The sequence below is a fragment of the Mustela nivalis genome (genome assembly GCF_964662115.1).
Source record: "Mustela nivalis genome assembly, chromosome: 9".
Classification (NCBI taxonomy): Eukaryota; Metazoa; Chordata; class Mammalia; order Carnivora; family Mustelidae; genus Mustela; species Mustela nivalis.
In genome coordinates this window covers 51,955,542-51,972,434 of record NC_139028.1, presented here as the reverse complement: position 1 = coordinate 51,972,434, position 16,893 = coordinate 51,955,542, and the positions used below count along the sequence as shown (strand labels likewise).

The window sequence follows — 16,893 nt, the reverse complement described above, 5'->3', positions numbered from 1 at the left end:
AAATAAAGTAAAAAATCTTAATCTGAATGTCCTGGATATAAAAAATATACTGACTGATTTAGGAAGTATTCAAAGTTCTTGACTCAAAACACTCTTCAGGTAGCCAATTATGCAGAAGTCAAAACTCTGAAATTATCATCGGCTCAGAAATCAATTATCTTTATATCAAAGTCAAGACAAGATTTAATTCTTTTTTCTTTTTTTAAGATTTTATTTATTTATTTTACAGACAGAGACCACAAGTGGGTAGAGAGGCAGGCAGAGAGAGAGGAGGAAGCAGGTTCCCCGCTGAGGGGAGAGCCCGATGTGGGACTCGATCCCAGGACTCTGAGATCATGACCTGAGCCGAAGGCAGAGGCTTAACCCACTGAGCCACCCAGGTGCCCCAAGACAAGATTTAATTCTTAAGTTGAGAGGTTCACAGTAAACATTACTGTCCTTTCCTCATATATAATGATAAGCTTTTGGAAAAATAACGGTCAACTGCTATAGCCTCTGTTCCCACCATTCTTGATTTGTATTTTTAGTACTTTTAATGGTCTCACTTGTACATAACAAGCCTAATGCTAAAATATAAAGGACTTTTTGATGGAAATAGTAGCAAGAGAAAAATAACCTAGAACAGAAAAATAAGACATAATTAAGTATGTTCCTACATACAATATTTGCCCACAGACTGCTGTGAAAGGACTTCTTTTAACAGGACATTAAACAACTTCTACAGGCTGAAATTTCGTGAAATTATTCTCCCACAGAAACAGTCTATCTGCCTTCATATGAGTTCAATAATCCCAAGCCAAAACTTTTTAATTTGTTAATTATTAGAATTAACTATATATGGTATCCAAATAAAATAATTTCATAGTTAGTTTCTTTGAAATGTATTAGTTCTAAGACTTCTGTAAAATTTCTCATCTATTTAGGAAATAACTACTTGTTTTTTTTCTTTTTTTGTGTGAAGGGGGGAGCAAGCTAAAACTGCTTACATGGTCATGTCAATTCTACTAAACTTCTAAAAGAATTCACAGTAAGCAGAAAATAAACACGTAAATTTTGCCAGATTAAAAATCCTAAAATTAGGATATATCATTAGGATCTTAAAAAAATACTTTCTAAATTTGTTATGTTTCACTCAGATAAAAAAAATTCTAAAATATTTATTGACTTTAAACTAGCTTATCAGTTTTACGAATTGACCCTGAGAACTTAAGATTTAGCTAAATTAAACTAATCTTCTAAGTCTTTTTTTTTTTAATCAAGTCATGACTCATAAGATTAGCCTAGAAATCTAGTATTTTAGCGTTTTACTATTTCGGTTACCTGGCATATCCTGAACCAGAAATAACCTGTCCAGAAAAAAGAAAACATCCACTCATTCAACAAACTTATTAAAAATCAGTATCCTAGGCAATGATAATATAGCACTAAACAAAATAAATAAAAACTCCTGCCTTCAGAGACCTGCACTCTATTACACTACACAGAGCCTCAAGAATTAACTATAAAAAATGAAAAAAGTTCTTAAAACTCTAATCATTAAAATATAGAGGGAACAAGTCATACTAACATAAAAATTCTCGAGAATAATTAATTGTATCTTACTATGAGAAGTAAGCTGATCAATTCAGATTTTACATGTGAACCAATAAAACTTTAAGGTAGCCTGCCATTCCCTATTCTATAGACCGTATCTTTGCTCAGAATATCTCCCCTTTTACTCGCAAATAATTTTTGAGTGTTCATAAAATAATACTTATATAACAGAAGCATCACAACTAACCAAATGAAATAATTTGAAAGCATACTATATGTCTATGCAAAACTGCTTAAAAATTGACATGGACTAGGTTCAATCCCTCAAAGATGCCAGGTCAATGATCATGATATAGTCACCCTAAGATCAATAACTACTACAGGGCAGCAAACATTCCTTGTTACTATTAGGGGAAAATTCTTTGAGTACCAAAATCTTATAGGTCTCAACTAACTACAAGTTTTAAATGCAAGTAACATAAAGATTGTCATGACAGTCCCAGTCAGAACATAGTTTACTACTTGATAACACCATGTGAATTTTATTAGAACCTTATCAGATATTTACATGACAGAAGTTTTCTTTCTCCCGTAAGTCACTTTTTTCCCTATGCCAAAAACAAAAAAACCCTTAGGCATTTTCTGATTATGGAACAGTTACTCAACACTGAAAGAATGATTTCATACTTCAACATACACTGGGACCTTCCTCTTCACCTTTATTAAAACTTTTCATAATTTAATTGAACAGAAATTCCAAAATTACATTTACAAATACATGAAAATGTCTTCAAGGAACAAAATGACCTCAATGCCATGGTAATATTTTTGAAATTCTCACTTATCAAGTGTAACCAAAAACTACACAAATAAGTAAAACACTACAGAATGGGAAAGGGAGTGGCCTATACAACATAAAAAGCAGAATTCATTAATGCTTACCTCCCCATGTACTTGCTACCTGAGAAGCAGTTGACATAGGAAGTACAGATGGGTGAAAAGTTGGCTGTTGTAAATCAAGCAGATCATTTGGTAGCTTTGATGTGCTAGGAAAATATTTTGAAAAGATGAGTTATTTATTTATTAGGTAAATGTTGCTCTATCAGCCTCTCCCTTTCTCCTGCCCAGTAAATAAAAAACATTAAAAGTGAAAAAAGGCCAAGTAATGTAAACCTCAAAAGAAGGAACACTTTCAGTAAGGTAATAGTTGCATATCCTTTATATATTTAACAGCAAGTTTTTACTTATAACAGTGTATTTCTAAGGAGGTTTGGGAAAAAAATTCACATACCATATTTTAAGTTTATATAGGATTCAAATAATTATAGCCCTTCTGGAAAGGATTAGTGACTTCCCCAGGAAAATACTGATTTCTTTACTGAAATGAAGCTAAACAACACGATTCTGAAATATGAAATATCCTGGCAATTTTAATTTTTGTAAGGAAATTTGTTTTCTTACTTTTAATCTTCGACTAACACCTTTAGCGAAGTAAAAATACCTGTTAACTTCCTTCTATTGCTTCAATATCCAAATATACCAACAATATAGGAAAAAATTATGCATTCATACATGATATAAACTTACAACAGAGTCAACCTATTACACAACTCTGAGGCACTGTTTACACGATATATAAGACTTTTATGTGATTAAGGAGTAACAACTCAAACAAAGATCCTAGAGTTTCCATGAACTGAAGCATTGTGTGTACTATAGCACAGATCATTTTTAACTTACTCAAAAACAAAATGCCTTTTAAACATAAAAATTAGTTTTGACAGGTAAGGAAAAATACAAACGCATTTAATGCCTTGAGAAAAAAAGAACAGAACAGGCAATAAAGCATTCTATAATAGGCTGTAAGACTTGCTCTCAGTTACAATTAAAAAGGTAAAAACTTTGAGTGTATTAAGTGAAATAAAACATAGTCAAATTAGTTCTTTATCTAATAATTTGTTTAATTCTCAAACATTCAAATTCTTTTGCATTTATCTCTCCTAAGACAGACAAACTTCTTTCCAAGGTCTCCAAGTAGGGACACTTCATGTTATTTAAGAAGGATTCTAAACACGTAGCACATAAATTAAAAAACAAAATTAACAGGGCGCCTGGGTGGCTCAGTGGGTTAAAGCCTCTGCCTTCAGCTCAGGTCATGATCTCAGGGTCCTGTGATCAAGTCCCGCATCGGGCTCTCTGCTCAGCAGGGAGCCTGCTTCCCTCTCACTCTCTCTGCCTGCCTCTCTGCCTACTTGTGATCTCTCTCTGTCAAATAAATAAATAAAATCTTTAAAAAACAAAACAAAACAAAAAATATAAAGCTGGGGAAAAAAAACCCAACGACAATTCAATAAGCATCTATTAAGACTTTAGGGAAGAGGTAGCAACTGAGTAAGTTACACTGAGCTATGAGTGGACTCAGTAAATGGGAGGGAAGATGTTATAAGAATGAGTTAATAAAATAAACAACAACAAAATTAAAGAAAACCCTCTCTCTCTCTGTGGAGCATCTACCATGTGCTAGTTAAAAATTGTGCTACATCCTATACTAGTCACCTGGGAGTCTGCTGGAAATGAAAAACCCCTGTAACTACTGAATCAGAAACTCTGGGGGTGAAACTCAAAAATCTATGGCTTCAGAAACTCTCCAGGTGATTCTGATGCTTACTGAAAATTGAGAACCACTGATCTGTACCATACATCTTATTTGGAGACAGAGATAGAGATAGCGATAGAAAGAAAACAAAAAGAAAGGAAAAGAAAAAGAGAGAAGGAATGAAAGAAGAGAAGAACAAACAGAGCAAGGATTCAAACCAGAATCTGACTTCCAAACTTAAGACTTTAAATCACTCCGAGGTAAAAGACAGGACAAACTTAGAAAAAGCCAATTAATCCTAATTCGCCTGGAAACATTAACTTCCACTGTTCAGTAGCTTTAATTACATAACAAGACTACTTAAGTTAGTCTAGTAGGCTTTAATTGCCACAGAAACCTGACAACTCTAAACCCTTACTATGTTCCAGATCACTGAGTTTAACACCTGGGAACAGACATCAAAGACAATTTAATTTAATATCCAATGAAAGAATACTGTGAAATAGATTACACATCCATGTACATAAATGAAACAGCTGCACAGAGATAACCTACTACATTCCAATTAGTATGAATTTGTAATTCAGCCATCTTTCATCTCCTAAATATGCAAAACATAAACTCTTAATTATACCACTATCACCATCTAGTATCACCTCCTTTGTGTGAATTTATGAACACAAAATCACAAATTAAACTAAATCTGAAAAGTTTTGTAACATTTCTATGAGAAGTCTACCTTTAGATCTAAATATTCAAAGGTAATCTTTATCTCTTCCACATACCTGTTAGAAGAACTAGGAGTAGAAAAGATGTCAATGGCTGGTGCAGTCATTATACCCCCTGCTGAGGAGGACACAGGAGAGGCTGCAGTTGTTAAAGAGCTATGAGGTTTCTTTGCAAGTTCTTTTAGGCGCTGTTCCTGTTGAGAAAAGAAACTAGCATAAAGAATCCAGAAAGCAGATTTTTGTTTTAAGGCCTTGGGAAAAAAAGCATTATCTAATTTTGTTCTGATAGCAGAAAGGTATTCTGTTTTATCAGCCATTCAATGTCAGGATGAAAAATCCGACTACAGAGTTTCCACTCCATCTGGATAACTATACATGAAATACTGTTAGTCTATTTAGAGGTTTTTCCCAATACAGAGAATGCAAACACCTACCTTTAAAGCTTTTAAACGAGCCTGTTCTTCCTCTAATGCTGCCTGCTTTTCCCTCTCATCCACTTTGGTTAGAGACAGGCCAGTACTTGCCAAGGAAGAAACTGCATTGGAAAGTGTTGTCGCCCTAGAGTAATTGGACAAAGGTAATTTGGCTTTTTGCAACATAGTAATGAAATGGTCTGGAAACATGGCCATGGATAAGCACTATAATTATGAACTTACCTTATGGAGTAAAAATCAGTACTTCAGATGAAATATTCTACCCACAGAATTATTAGCAATTAGCTAATTTATACAAACATTCACTGCTTTTTTTTTAACGGTTAGACTTTGGAAAGGGTTCACAGTAACATTAAGGGACACTGCTTTTTCCAAGTCCCAAGGCAGGGAACCAATACAATTAGGAAAGAGCTCCTGTGCTCCCAGGAAAGGCCTTATGGGTAAAATGTATTAACTTTCTCATAGGAAATTAACTCTGCTAATTTACAGCCTATATTCTGGCAGTACTACTATAGGAACACTAAAACATGAGTACCAGTAGCAAATAATGGTGACTAGATGTTTCCCATGTAATAACACCCAAAGATGTCATTCCCAGGGGACCACAAGTTCCTTTAAAGGAAGATCAATTTTATTTCAGTCGTTAGTCCACCTGGCACTTCCTTTCTATGTGCTAGTCTTTTGCCAAGCCAGAATTTCCTTTTCAAACATGTCACACATGTAGAATGCATCATCTGTCACTGGCAAATACACAGCAGATCAACTCGTTTTCCTTATGTATCAAAACCTTATCCATACCACAGACCCCAACAATATTAAATTCCCAAATGTCTATTTTAAGCACCATTAACCCATGTAGTAAAGAATTCTAACCTGAAGAACTACTACTCAGTAAACTTTACTCATTTTCCTTTTATCACACACCAATCATTAATCTCTATTCTAAGCATGTAAGTGGCAAAACTTCCAATATTATGTAAAATCAACTTTATAAAGATACAATTTAGAAGGGAAGAGTAATACAGTTGTGACAGAAATGCAAGAAACCCAGCAAATTTTATGATAAAAAAGTATGAGGTTAAATCAATGTACACCTGAACTATCTGACTTTATTTTTCATTATTTTCTCAAGTAAGTGAGCCATATAATTTGGCTTATGCTTCTAAAAACCTACAGAAAATTCAAAGAACAAATCTGAATTAAAAAGTACTAAAATCCAGTAATAACATTTTCCTTTAAAAATTAAATTTTGGGGGTCCCTGGGTGGCTCAGTGCGTTAAAGCCTCTGCCTTTGGCTCAGGTCTTGATCCCAGGGTTCTGGGCTTCTGCAAAAAGCCAAGAACCACTTCGGGCTCTCTGCTCAGGAGGAAGCCTGCTTCCCCCTCTCTCTCTTCCTGTCTCTCTGCCTACTTGTGATCTCTGTCAAATAAATAAAAATCTTTTTTAAAAAAATTAAATTTTGTTGCCCCCCCCAAAAATAATTCTGAAATAATCAAAAAGTCTAAAGAAAAAGAAGGTTCTCATTATAAATATTTTACACAAACTTTTTTCATGCTATTAAAAGAAAATCATCATAATAAAAAACGAGAATTACTCAAGTCACTATCCAATATAAAACTCATGTTACACAGTCAGTATTAGATGATCTGTGCTATTTTCAATGGTTAACTGGTTTCAGTCTTAGAAATCAGCTCAAAGACCAACAGACTGTTTAAATATGTCAATCAACTGGCATTAGAGAAAGATGATGAAATCTGATATCAGACATCATAGGTTTGAGTCCCAGAATTACTATTGCATAAATTTCACTGGCCTACAGTGGAGGTTAATCAAATTTGTAAAAAGGCATTTGAAAATTACTAGACACCACATGAATCGATGTATAACCACTTTTTTAAAAAGTTTTGTTTTTAAATTTATTGCTCATTTTTTAAAATTTCATTTAAGTAATCTCTACACCCCACGTGGGGCTCAAACTCACAACCCCAAGATCAAGAGTCCCATGCTCTTCTGACTGAGCCAGCCAGGTGCCTCAAAATACTATCACCTTTAAGAGAAATACTGACACTATGAATACCACTGCAAACCATGTAGTCAGTTTTATCATCTTAAGAGATACTGCCATCTATTGAAGATCAGGAACTATTCCAAAAATTTACATGTATTAATGCATTTAATCCTTAGCAACTCTATGAGGTGAGATGCTATTAAGTACATTTTATAAATGATTAATCAAGATAAGGGGAAGTTAAGTAACTTGGAATTTAAGCGGGATTCATCAACTTTCTCAGAAACATCACTCCTGCTCTTTGCCCTAGGAAGAATAATGTACCTGCTTGCAGCTGTAGAATCTTTGATTTTCTTTCCTTCCAAGGAAGCTAAATGTTGTTCCAAAGCATCAAGAAGACTGCTTGGGGCCTAAAATTGTACAGATATTAAGATTTTCATGATCATTAGGCCACTGGTCAAAAAAAAAAATTAAGTATTATCTAACATATGAGAGTAACAAATAAGTATATTCCTCACAAACTAATGAACAGTAGAGTTATTTTTATTATATAAGCATAACCTAGTAAGAGGTATTAATAAATGCAATCAAAAATATAAAAACTGAGACTACGTAAACATGAAACATTAAGAGAGGTTCCTGCAAGTAATTACTTTTTAAATATTTATTTGAATTTTAAATAAAAACATACTCCTAAAAGCTAAACATATTGTTGGTCCCACTCCCTATAATTAATAAATACTTGTTGAGTAATTCAAAGTGTGCAAACATTATCTTCGAACAGTTACTGATAAATAAAACTACAGAACAGCATCAAGAAAATGCCAATTAAAAATCATAATGAGATGTTATTTTTTACCCACTAGAATGTCTAAGGTTAAAGACTAGCAACATGGAACACTGGTGAAAATATGGAACAAATGAAACTCTTACATGTTGGTTGGAATTCATCCACCTTGAAAAAGGATCTGAAATTTTTTTATGATATGAAATATACACCTAGCTTAACTACCCAATTCCATCCCTAATTATCTACCCAAAAAACATAAATATCTCCACATGAAAACACTTGCTCAAGAATGTTTTAGTAGCTTTATTAACAACAGTAAAAAATTACAAATAATCCCACAGTCCATCATCTGGAAAATGGATAAACAAAATTGTGAAGTCACACAGTGAAATACTAGTCAGCAATTAAGAGGAATAAATTAATGGTACACTCAAGACATGACAGAACTCCAAACACTATGATGAGCAAAAGAAGGCAGATACAAGAAAAATACTTGCAAGATTCTATTTATATTACATTTAAGATGTCAAAAAATTATGCTATTAGAAATCAAAACAGTGATTTATGGAGAGGACTAGGTAGTGACCAGAGGGGGACCTAAGAACTGGGGTGATGGAATTGGAATTGATTTTTATATTGAACAGTGTGCTGATAACGCAAATATTTACAGTTTATCAAATTCCAGTGAAACAGATATTTAGCTTAATTTTTTTTTAAAAAACAAAGACTGGCCTTTAAAGGCTATATAGCAAATCTTAACTTAATTTGAAGGGCTAATTACTTTCAAAAGGAAACCTTTTCAGTGAGCTGAAAAGGAACAGTTCACTACCTTTCAGTGAAGCAAATGCATCAGTGGTATTTACTCGCCCCAAGTAATCTTTAGGATTTGAGATAAAGAGTTACTGGATTACAGGAATCTCAATCTCTCTACCAATTACGACATGCACAATTTCCTTCATTCTGCATTTTCTCTCCATATATAAGACCCTACCTTAGTACAAGAAAGATATAGTAGAAGACCAATTAAAACCAAAAATACTGGATTATAACATTAACTATGTTGAACTGAGTACATATGTACACCACTCCCTAATCTCAACAAAATGTGACTCCCAGGAGCTCTTGTCAGAGATGAAAATGCTGAAAGTGATTAACATTTAAAAAGCTATTACAGCAAAACAGACACCATGCTAACTACCTTGTATGTAATTACTGAGTCCATGAGGAAGACACTAGTATTATATCCATTTTACAAATGAACAACCCGAGACAGTGAAATTTAAGTATCTTGCCTAAGATCACATATAGTCTAAGGTACACCTGAGCTGAACGTTTAGATATTTAACTACTAGGCTACAGAATCCTAAATTAAAACTGGGCTTTGAACTGGAAATTAAAGGGAATAAACTAAAGGAATGGTATAGCAATGGCTAGCTCCACCTACATAAGAGATGAAGAGATCAAAATGCTAGCACAACAGTAGGCAATGTATCATGTTAAAATCTGTCAAGAAAATTACTCTGATCTCCTTGACAGCAGGAGTTGCCTATTGTTCATCTTTGTACCCTTCACACCTAGCAATACAGGGAAAGACAGGAGACAGTGAAATGATATTATAGCAATATATTTACCTGTGAAAGGTCTGGTATATCACCTCTGTCAATTCCGACTTGCTGCAAGAAGCAGAAGCATTTTATTTAATAAACAAAATTATAATAAATATTAAAAATTTAGAAAATGAAATTTACAGATAGTACTGTGAACAATATTCTAGATAGATAATCTTTAAAATTAGAAGACTATTTAATATCCAGAGGTATCATTCAATATTCCTAAGGGCTTAGATGTTCTTTAATGGCTCTGAAAGTCATAAACGGAGAACTAGAGCTGAAATTCAGTAAGACTATTAAGTTACCATCTCCATCTCTTCTGAGCACCTATGTAAGCTATGCTGTCACAATCTGCAAGCCCAAAGACAGTCTAATGAAAGAATATTTTATTTCTCACATCATATGGAGCAGATGGTCTATTTCATCTCAGACCAGAACAACTGTTGGTAAATAAAGGCTTAAAATTAAAGTCAATAACTACAACTATCAAATGCAAAGAAGGGAAAAGTCAACAAATTAAAACATTTAAGAATTTATCTTAAAACATTAAGAATTTACTGGAAACATAGTAAATACAGTACCTTTTTTTTTTAAAGATTTTATTTATTTGTCAGAAAGAGAGGGAGAGAGAGTCTGCACAAGCAGGGGGAGTGGCAGGCAGAGGCAGAGGGAGAGGCTGGCTCCCCGCCGAGCAAGGATCCTGATGTGGACCAGATCCCAGAACCCAGGGATCATGACCTGAGCTGAAGGCAAGCGCTTAACCAACTGAGCCACCCTGGGGTCCCAAACACTACCTTCTTCTTATTTTAGTATATGACTGACCCAAAAGAAATGGGGGGGGGGGAATACACTGATTTCTCCTTGAGAGATACTTTAAATCCAATACAAACTTCAGTGGACTTCATAAAAGAGCTAATGTAAAGCTATTTTCTTCAAAGGTCTCATTGTCCTGTTTTATTCTATTTCATCTGCTACAGAATGAAATATCACTATGGTAATAGAGCTAGACTCACCAACTTGCTAGTTCCACATTAACTACTCTGATATAACTGATGAGTTATAGCCCAGTCATCATCCAAAATTATCCTAGCAAGCAAGACATCTCTACTGGTGATGGGTAGAGAGTACAAAGGGAAAACAAACAAAAACTTTGAAAGCTGCCGCTGTGCAAGCTCTGTGCAATGCCTGTTAAGAATTACCACAACACAAATGCCTTCTGTGACGATACCAGAAAATTATTTTTTTAAAAGCAGGGTTTTATTAGCTTCTTACTATTTTTATTATGGTTTCTGGCAAAAGATAAATTCCTCAGTAAGATGTTTCGGACAGTTTAAACAACTTAAAATATTTTTGTCTAAACTAACTAAATCCTTCCTTTATTTGCCAAAATTAATGAACTACACTTTTCAAACACCATTTAGCTACCTGTAAAAATCTTTTGCACACATCAATACAGAAAAAAAAATCACTTGGGCCAAGAGTTCTCAAAATAAGACATCTGCTGGATTCTGAACTGAAGGTTATAGATTACTTTCTTTTCATTGGAAAAGATAAATGTATAATATAAAATTCCTATAAAATATATATTAGATTAATTATCCTTAAAAGACCACTACTGACATTCATTTGCATTCCAATAAGTGCTTTCTCAAGGTGGCAGAGAATAAAAATAATAGTAAATGTCTTCAGGACACAAATTAGAAGTCAGATACTGTTCTGAGCAATTTTAAAACAACCCAGTGAGGTAAGTACTACTGAAAACCCCTTTTACAGATGAGGAAATCATGGGATACCAAGATTAACACCTGCATCAAGATGGTATGGCTGAAATCAGGGTTCAAACTTGGACATAAGCACCAAAGTTTATAACACCTATTGCAGAATTAAAACCACACTAGGGAAAAAACGTTTTCTGGGTGTCGTGAATAAAAAATGCAAAGAGGTTATCAGTTGATGGCTAAGAACAATTTCTATAGACTGATACAGAAATGTTATGAATTATCTTAAAGTTTATCATTCGTAATGAGCTTACTAAAAAATTAAAATGTTGGCTCAGGCTAACATTCTTTTAAAATATTCTGTGTTTTCTTACAGGGGAAAAAAAACCTCTTGAGGAAAATTTTCTATTAAACTGTATTTACCATTAATACATTAGACTGAGGAATGAAAAAAAAAAAAGAACAATTTTAAGTAAAGTAGTATAACACTATTCTAGAAATACAGAAAATTATTTTTTAAATAGATCTATAAAATTTTCCTACAACTTACATTCACGGTTTTCATAATCAATGATAAACAATATATACACTAAATTCATTTCTGTAAGGGAACAAAACTCTATGAACCATGTGACCCTATCTACAAGTCTCACTGGAGGAAAAAGACTTGAACTCACACTGAATATTCTCTATCACCTACCAGGACAAATATGCTAAAATACATGGCTAATGTCAAACATAAAAATCTCTGCCACCATTATGTACCACCTACCTGATTTTGCAGAGAAATAAACAATTTAAAAATAGATACCTTTCAATATTGAATATTGAATTAAATATACAGGATATATCTTATTCAATATCACATCATATTCATACCGTAACAAAGGATTCAACAACAGCATATGGATATTATTAAATATATACTTTATCATATTTAAGATGTTTCTTTCATTTGGATAATGCCTTATTTCTTTAAAATCTATACTTAACGACAGTTAAGGACAGTTTACCTCTGCAACTTTGAGAAATTCTGAGATTCTTGTCATCCTAGTCAGGAACTTCTTATAGATGTCGAGACCTTCTTTGCACTGGTTCTTTTTCATATCAAAATATTTTTCTGCCAAAAGTAAATGAAAACACTTTTGTTCACATCAAAACAGAACACTCAAAAAGGAAAAGGATTAAGTAATAGCCCCAAAGAGATGATATAGGTGTCTCAGAGAACACACTCACCCTACAGGAAAAATATTGTGTTATATTAGCTTAGACATTTAAAGCAAATTAAAACAGAGGTACTATTATATCAAAACAGAAAAATCATTTGACTTCGCCTGTATTACTAGTTTGTTCTATAAAATTCCTTACCTCACAATTTCCTAAATATAATTTGTATTTTTTGTTAACACGTTATACTTTTCTCCATTTAAAACAGCATTAAGTTCTACTTCCAAATATTCTTACTAGTAACATATTAACAAAGATGGCAACTTTATCATGTCCAAATGTCATCTGGAAAACTTAAACTTACTATATGAACAGCAACAAAGAGCTTCATTTATACCCATCACAAGGTCTTAAGACAGATTCCCAAAACTCTATAGAAAACATTCTATCTTTTTTTTTTTAAGATTTTATTTATTTATTTATTTGTTTGTTTGTTTTTCCCTCTTTGAAATATATTTTATTTTTTCCCCTTTTTTAAAAATTTATTTATTTTCAGCATAACAGTATTCATTATTCTTGCACCACACCCAGTGCTCCATGTAATCCATGCCCTCCCTAATACCCACCATCTGGCTCCCCCAACCTCCCACCCCCCACCCCTTCAAAACCCTTAGATTGTTTTTCAGAGTCCATAGTCTCTCATGGTTCACCTCCCCTTCCAATTTCCCCCAACTCCCTTCTCCTAACTCCCCATGTCCTCCATGCTATTTGTTATGCTCCACAAATAAGTGAAACCATATGATAATTGACTCTCTCTGCTTGACTTATTTCATTCAGCATAATCTCTTCCAGTCCCATCCATGTTGCTACAAAAGCTGGGTATTTGTCCTTTCTGAGGGAGGCATAATACTCCATAATATATAGGGAGATTCAAATTAAAACCTTCTATCTTTTACCTAAGAAACAGTAAGTTCAATTTCCCTATCATCATAAATTAAAACATTCCTAAAGGAAGTAAGTTGTGAATAAGCTCATCAAAAGCAAATTTAAATAATTTTTTTTTTAAAGGGGAGGGGAGGGAAAACAAGCACAATGGAGTGAACACATTTGATACCTGACACTTGATACTTAGGTACTCTTTAAACTGTTAACTTGTGTACTCCATCCAAGTCCCACAGAAAAAAATGATAATTTCTTGGCAAAATTAACCACATTCTATATATATATTTAACTGCATTCTGTATATAATGAATATACACATTCATAAAACGCCTCAAAAAGTGAAAGGCATCCCAAAAAATAAATGTCTAATGCATTTAAAATAATGATCAATTTTAAAATTAGGCTTAGAACAAACATCTATTTTACAATTGAAATTCTTTATGGAGTAAATTGTGAGGAAGTAGATTTTTCTGGCAGAGAAAAAACGCCAACTTAATTTTAAGGGGATTTTATATTTTAAAAAATAGTAAAACTAATAGGAAAAAACCACAGATATATGTAAAAAAACAAAGTTCATCTAGGAGCACCTGGGTGGCTCAGCTGGTTGAGCGGCTGGCTCTTGATTTTGGCCCAGGTCATGATCTCAGGGTCCTGGGATCAAGTTCAGCACAAGGCCCCCTACTTAGTGGGAAGTCTGCTTAGGGATTCTTTGTCTCTCTCCCTCTTCCCCTCCATCCCCTTTCACTCCATTAACCCCTCACACCCGACCCCACTTAGGTATGCACCTGTGTGTGCATAAGCGCACACTCACTCTAAAATAAGTAAATCTTTAAAAAAAATGAATTTCATCCAGTTGAACCTTCTAGTTGTAAAAAGAAGTATTTAATCACTTAACCCATAATCAGGTATAAAAATCTTTTCTCCAAATAAATTGTCATCAATAACCCAACGAGTGGTTAGGCAGCTCGAAGTAACAACTCACACATTATTTATCAACCGGACACAAGATTAAAAAAAATAAAATGTTATTAAACTACAACAGTGTTGGAAGGGCATGGGTGGCTCAGTCTGTTAAGTGTCTGGCTTCGATTCAGGTCATGATCCCAGGGTCCTGAGATCAAGCCCTGCACTGGACCCCCTCAGTGGGGAATCTGCCTCTCCCTCTCCTTCTGTTCCTACCCCTGGCTGTGCTTTCTCTCCCTCTCTCAAATAAACAAATAAAATCTTAAAAGAATAGCAACAACAATAAACTACAGCAATATTTACCCAACAGGTTTATAATTCCTTCATTGTATGCTGCAAACAGTCTAATGGCATCTTTGAACAGGAGCATGAAGGCAGCATTTATTACCCCATTTGTAAGTTCATTACTATTAACCTAAGGGGGGGAAAAAAAAAGATGAGCCAATCTATGTATTAAATGACAAAAACTTCCTTCAAAAACTGCAAACTCAAACATTTAAGTGTATTAGAGAAAAAGACATTTATTTCTTGCAATCAGAGTTACATCCAAATAGCGTAAAAATCTGTCAAGAGTTCAGGCACAAGCAAACAAAAATTCTGTTAACATTCAATTTAATTCAGAAATAAGTCACAAAGAACAAAAGTACCCTATAACTTCTGAAATTCCTAGGCAATCACCAAGGCACAAAGCTAAACTAGGTAGAAGAAATGTATTTTTTTAAATACACCTTTTTCCAATATTATAAACAAACACCTTCACAATGGCTAGGATAGTATTTCTATTTCATATGGGGGAATTAAATGATACACTGACTGTGAACAGTATAGTACCTTACACATAAAGAATATTACTAAATTATGATGTAACAACAACAAAAAACCCCAGCACCTATTTGTCTATCAAAAATGCTAGAAATACCTTTAGTTTCATCTCAAGAAATTAATCAAAAGAATGAACCAATTAACTTGTTTTTAGGTATAGAAAAACATAAGCACAAAGTTGAACAGTAAACAACAAATTGGTAAATACTTGCAAAATCTCTAACAAGGTTGACTTCCATTACAGAGAATCCTAATAATGAAGCAAATGACAGACAATTCACATAATCATGTTGAAAAGACTTCCCTTATCAGGTAAATTAAAATATAATAATTACGCTAGACTAGAACTATCCTTTCTTTAGCACCAGACTAGGAGATACCAAAACAAGCTATTACTCCGTGGCAACAAGGATGAAGAAAAACAGGCAGTTGTTGACAAGTGACTGGGCTTAATCCTTTTGTAATGTAACTTGGCAGTATTTATTAAAAATTTAAGTGTTTATGTCCTTTGATCCACCAATCTTTTCTAGGCATTAACCCTACAGAATTAGGTTTATAAATGGATAGGTAACACACACTAACACACAAATAGAATTTAGTGTGTCCCCGTCTCTGGTTTCTTCCCATTCATTTTCTGAATTTAAAAAAATCAGAAAAACTCCAAATCCCTGTCAAAAGGAACATCAGGCAAATTGTTACATGCAATGAAGGACAATAGAGACACTGAAAAGAACACAGTTCTATAAAAATATTCATAATTCATCAGGTGAAGTAAGTTTCACAGTTGGACCCTCTCTCTAATAAAAACCAAAATAAAGCTCCATAGTTACCCCAATCCCCTATGTCTTATGTCCCTTATATGTCACTAGAGATAAGCAAACATTTTCTGTAAAGGACCTGAATGTAAATACTTTAGATTTTGCAAATTACACGGTTTCAGTCACAACTACTCAGTTCTGTTATTACATCAAAAAAGCATCCATAAACAATATGTAAGCCAGTGAGCCTGGTTGTATTATAATATTATTATAGAAACTGAATTGAAATTTCATATAATTTTCACCAGTCAAAAATATTTTCTTTAAAATTATTTTCAACCATTTAAAAATGTAAAAATTATTGTTAGCTCACAAGCCATATAAACAGGCAGTAAGCCATAGTTTAATAACCTATTTCAGTCTATGAAGCATCTACAGAATTCATTTATTGTTTATTCAACATGCACTCTATGCACCACATACTCCTGACAATGGAGACATAGTAGAGAAAAAGCAGACCTGGTCCCTGCCCTCAAGAACTTTGAAGACTATCAATTAACAGCACAAGTTAAAGGAAAAATCTATTTGAGTATGAAATTTTCAAAGTTTCATTCACTAACCTGTACTTATATAAGCTCTAAAATAAAAATGTCTCAAGACAGATGCCCCCCAAAAGAACAGATTTGAAAATGCTAACACCTCACATATCACAAACAAATGACAAGGCTGGTAACTTGGTTTAAATAATGGTCATTGAAATAAAACTTTCAGGGAACACAATGCTTTCAGCAACAGCTACATACATATATCAAGCTGTTGTGTGT

At 33.6% G+C, this 16,893-nt stretch overlaps 1 protein-coding gene across 27 annotated transcripts in view; it reads right to left on the bottom strand.

The window, feature by feature from the left end:
• The window catches only part of PICALM (phosphatidylinositol binding clathrin assembly protein), a 111,669-nt gene that overhangs the window by 38,200 nt on the left and 56,576 nt on the right, over positions 1–16,893 (bottom strand). For all 27 annotated transcript variants that reach the window (XM_082749065.1, XM_082749054.1, XM_082749068.1 and 24 more), the window contains exons 6-12: positions 14,793–14,904; positions 12,431–12,537; positions 9,721–9,762; positions 7,624–7,709; positions 5,292–5,415; positions 4,915–5,051; positions 2,476–2,579 (exon numbers count right to left, since the gene is read on the bottom strand). In XM_082749065.1, the coding sequence (XP_082605191.1) occupies positions 2,476–2,579; positions 4,915–5,051; positions 5,292–5,415; positions 7,624–7,709; positions 9,721–9,762; positions 12,431–12,537; positions 14,793–14,904 (712 nt within the window). The remainder of the gene's footprint in view (positions 1–2,475; positions 2,580–4,914; positions 5,052–5,291; positions 5,416–7,623; positions 7,710–9,720; positions 9,763–12,430; positions 12,538–14,792; positions 14,905–16,893) is intronic.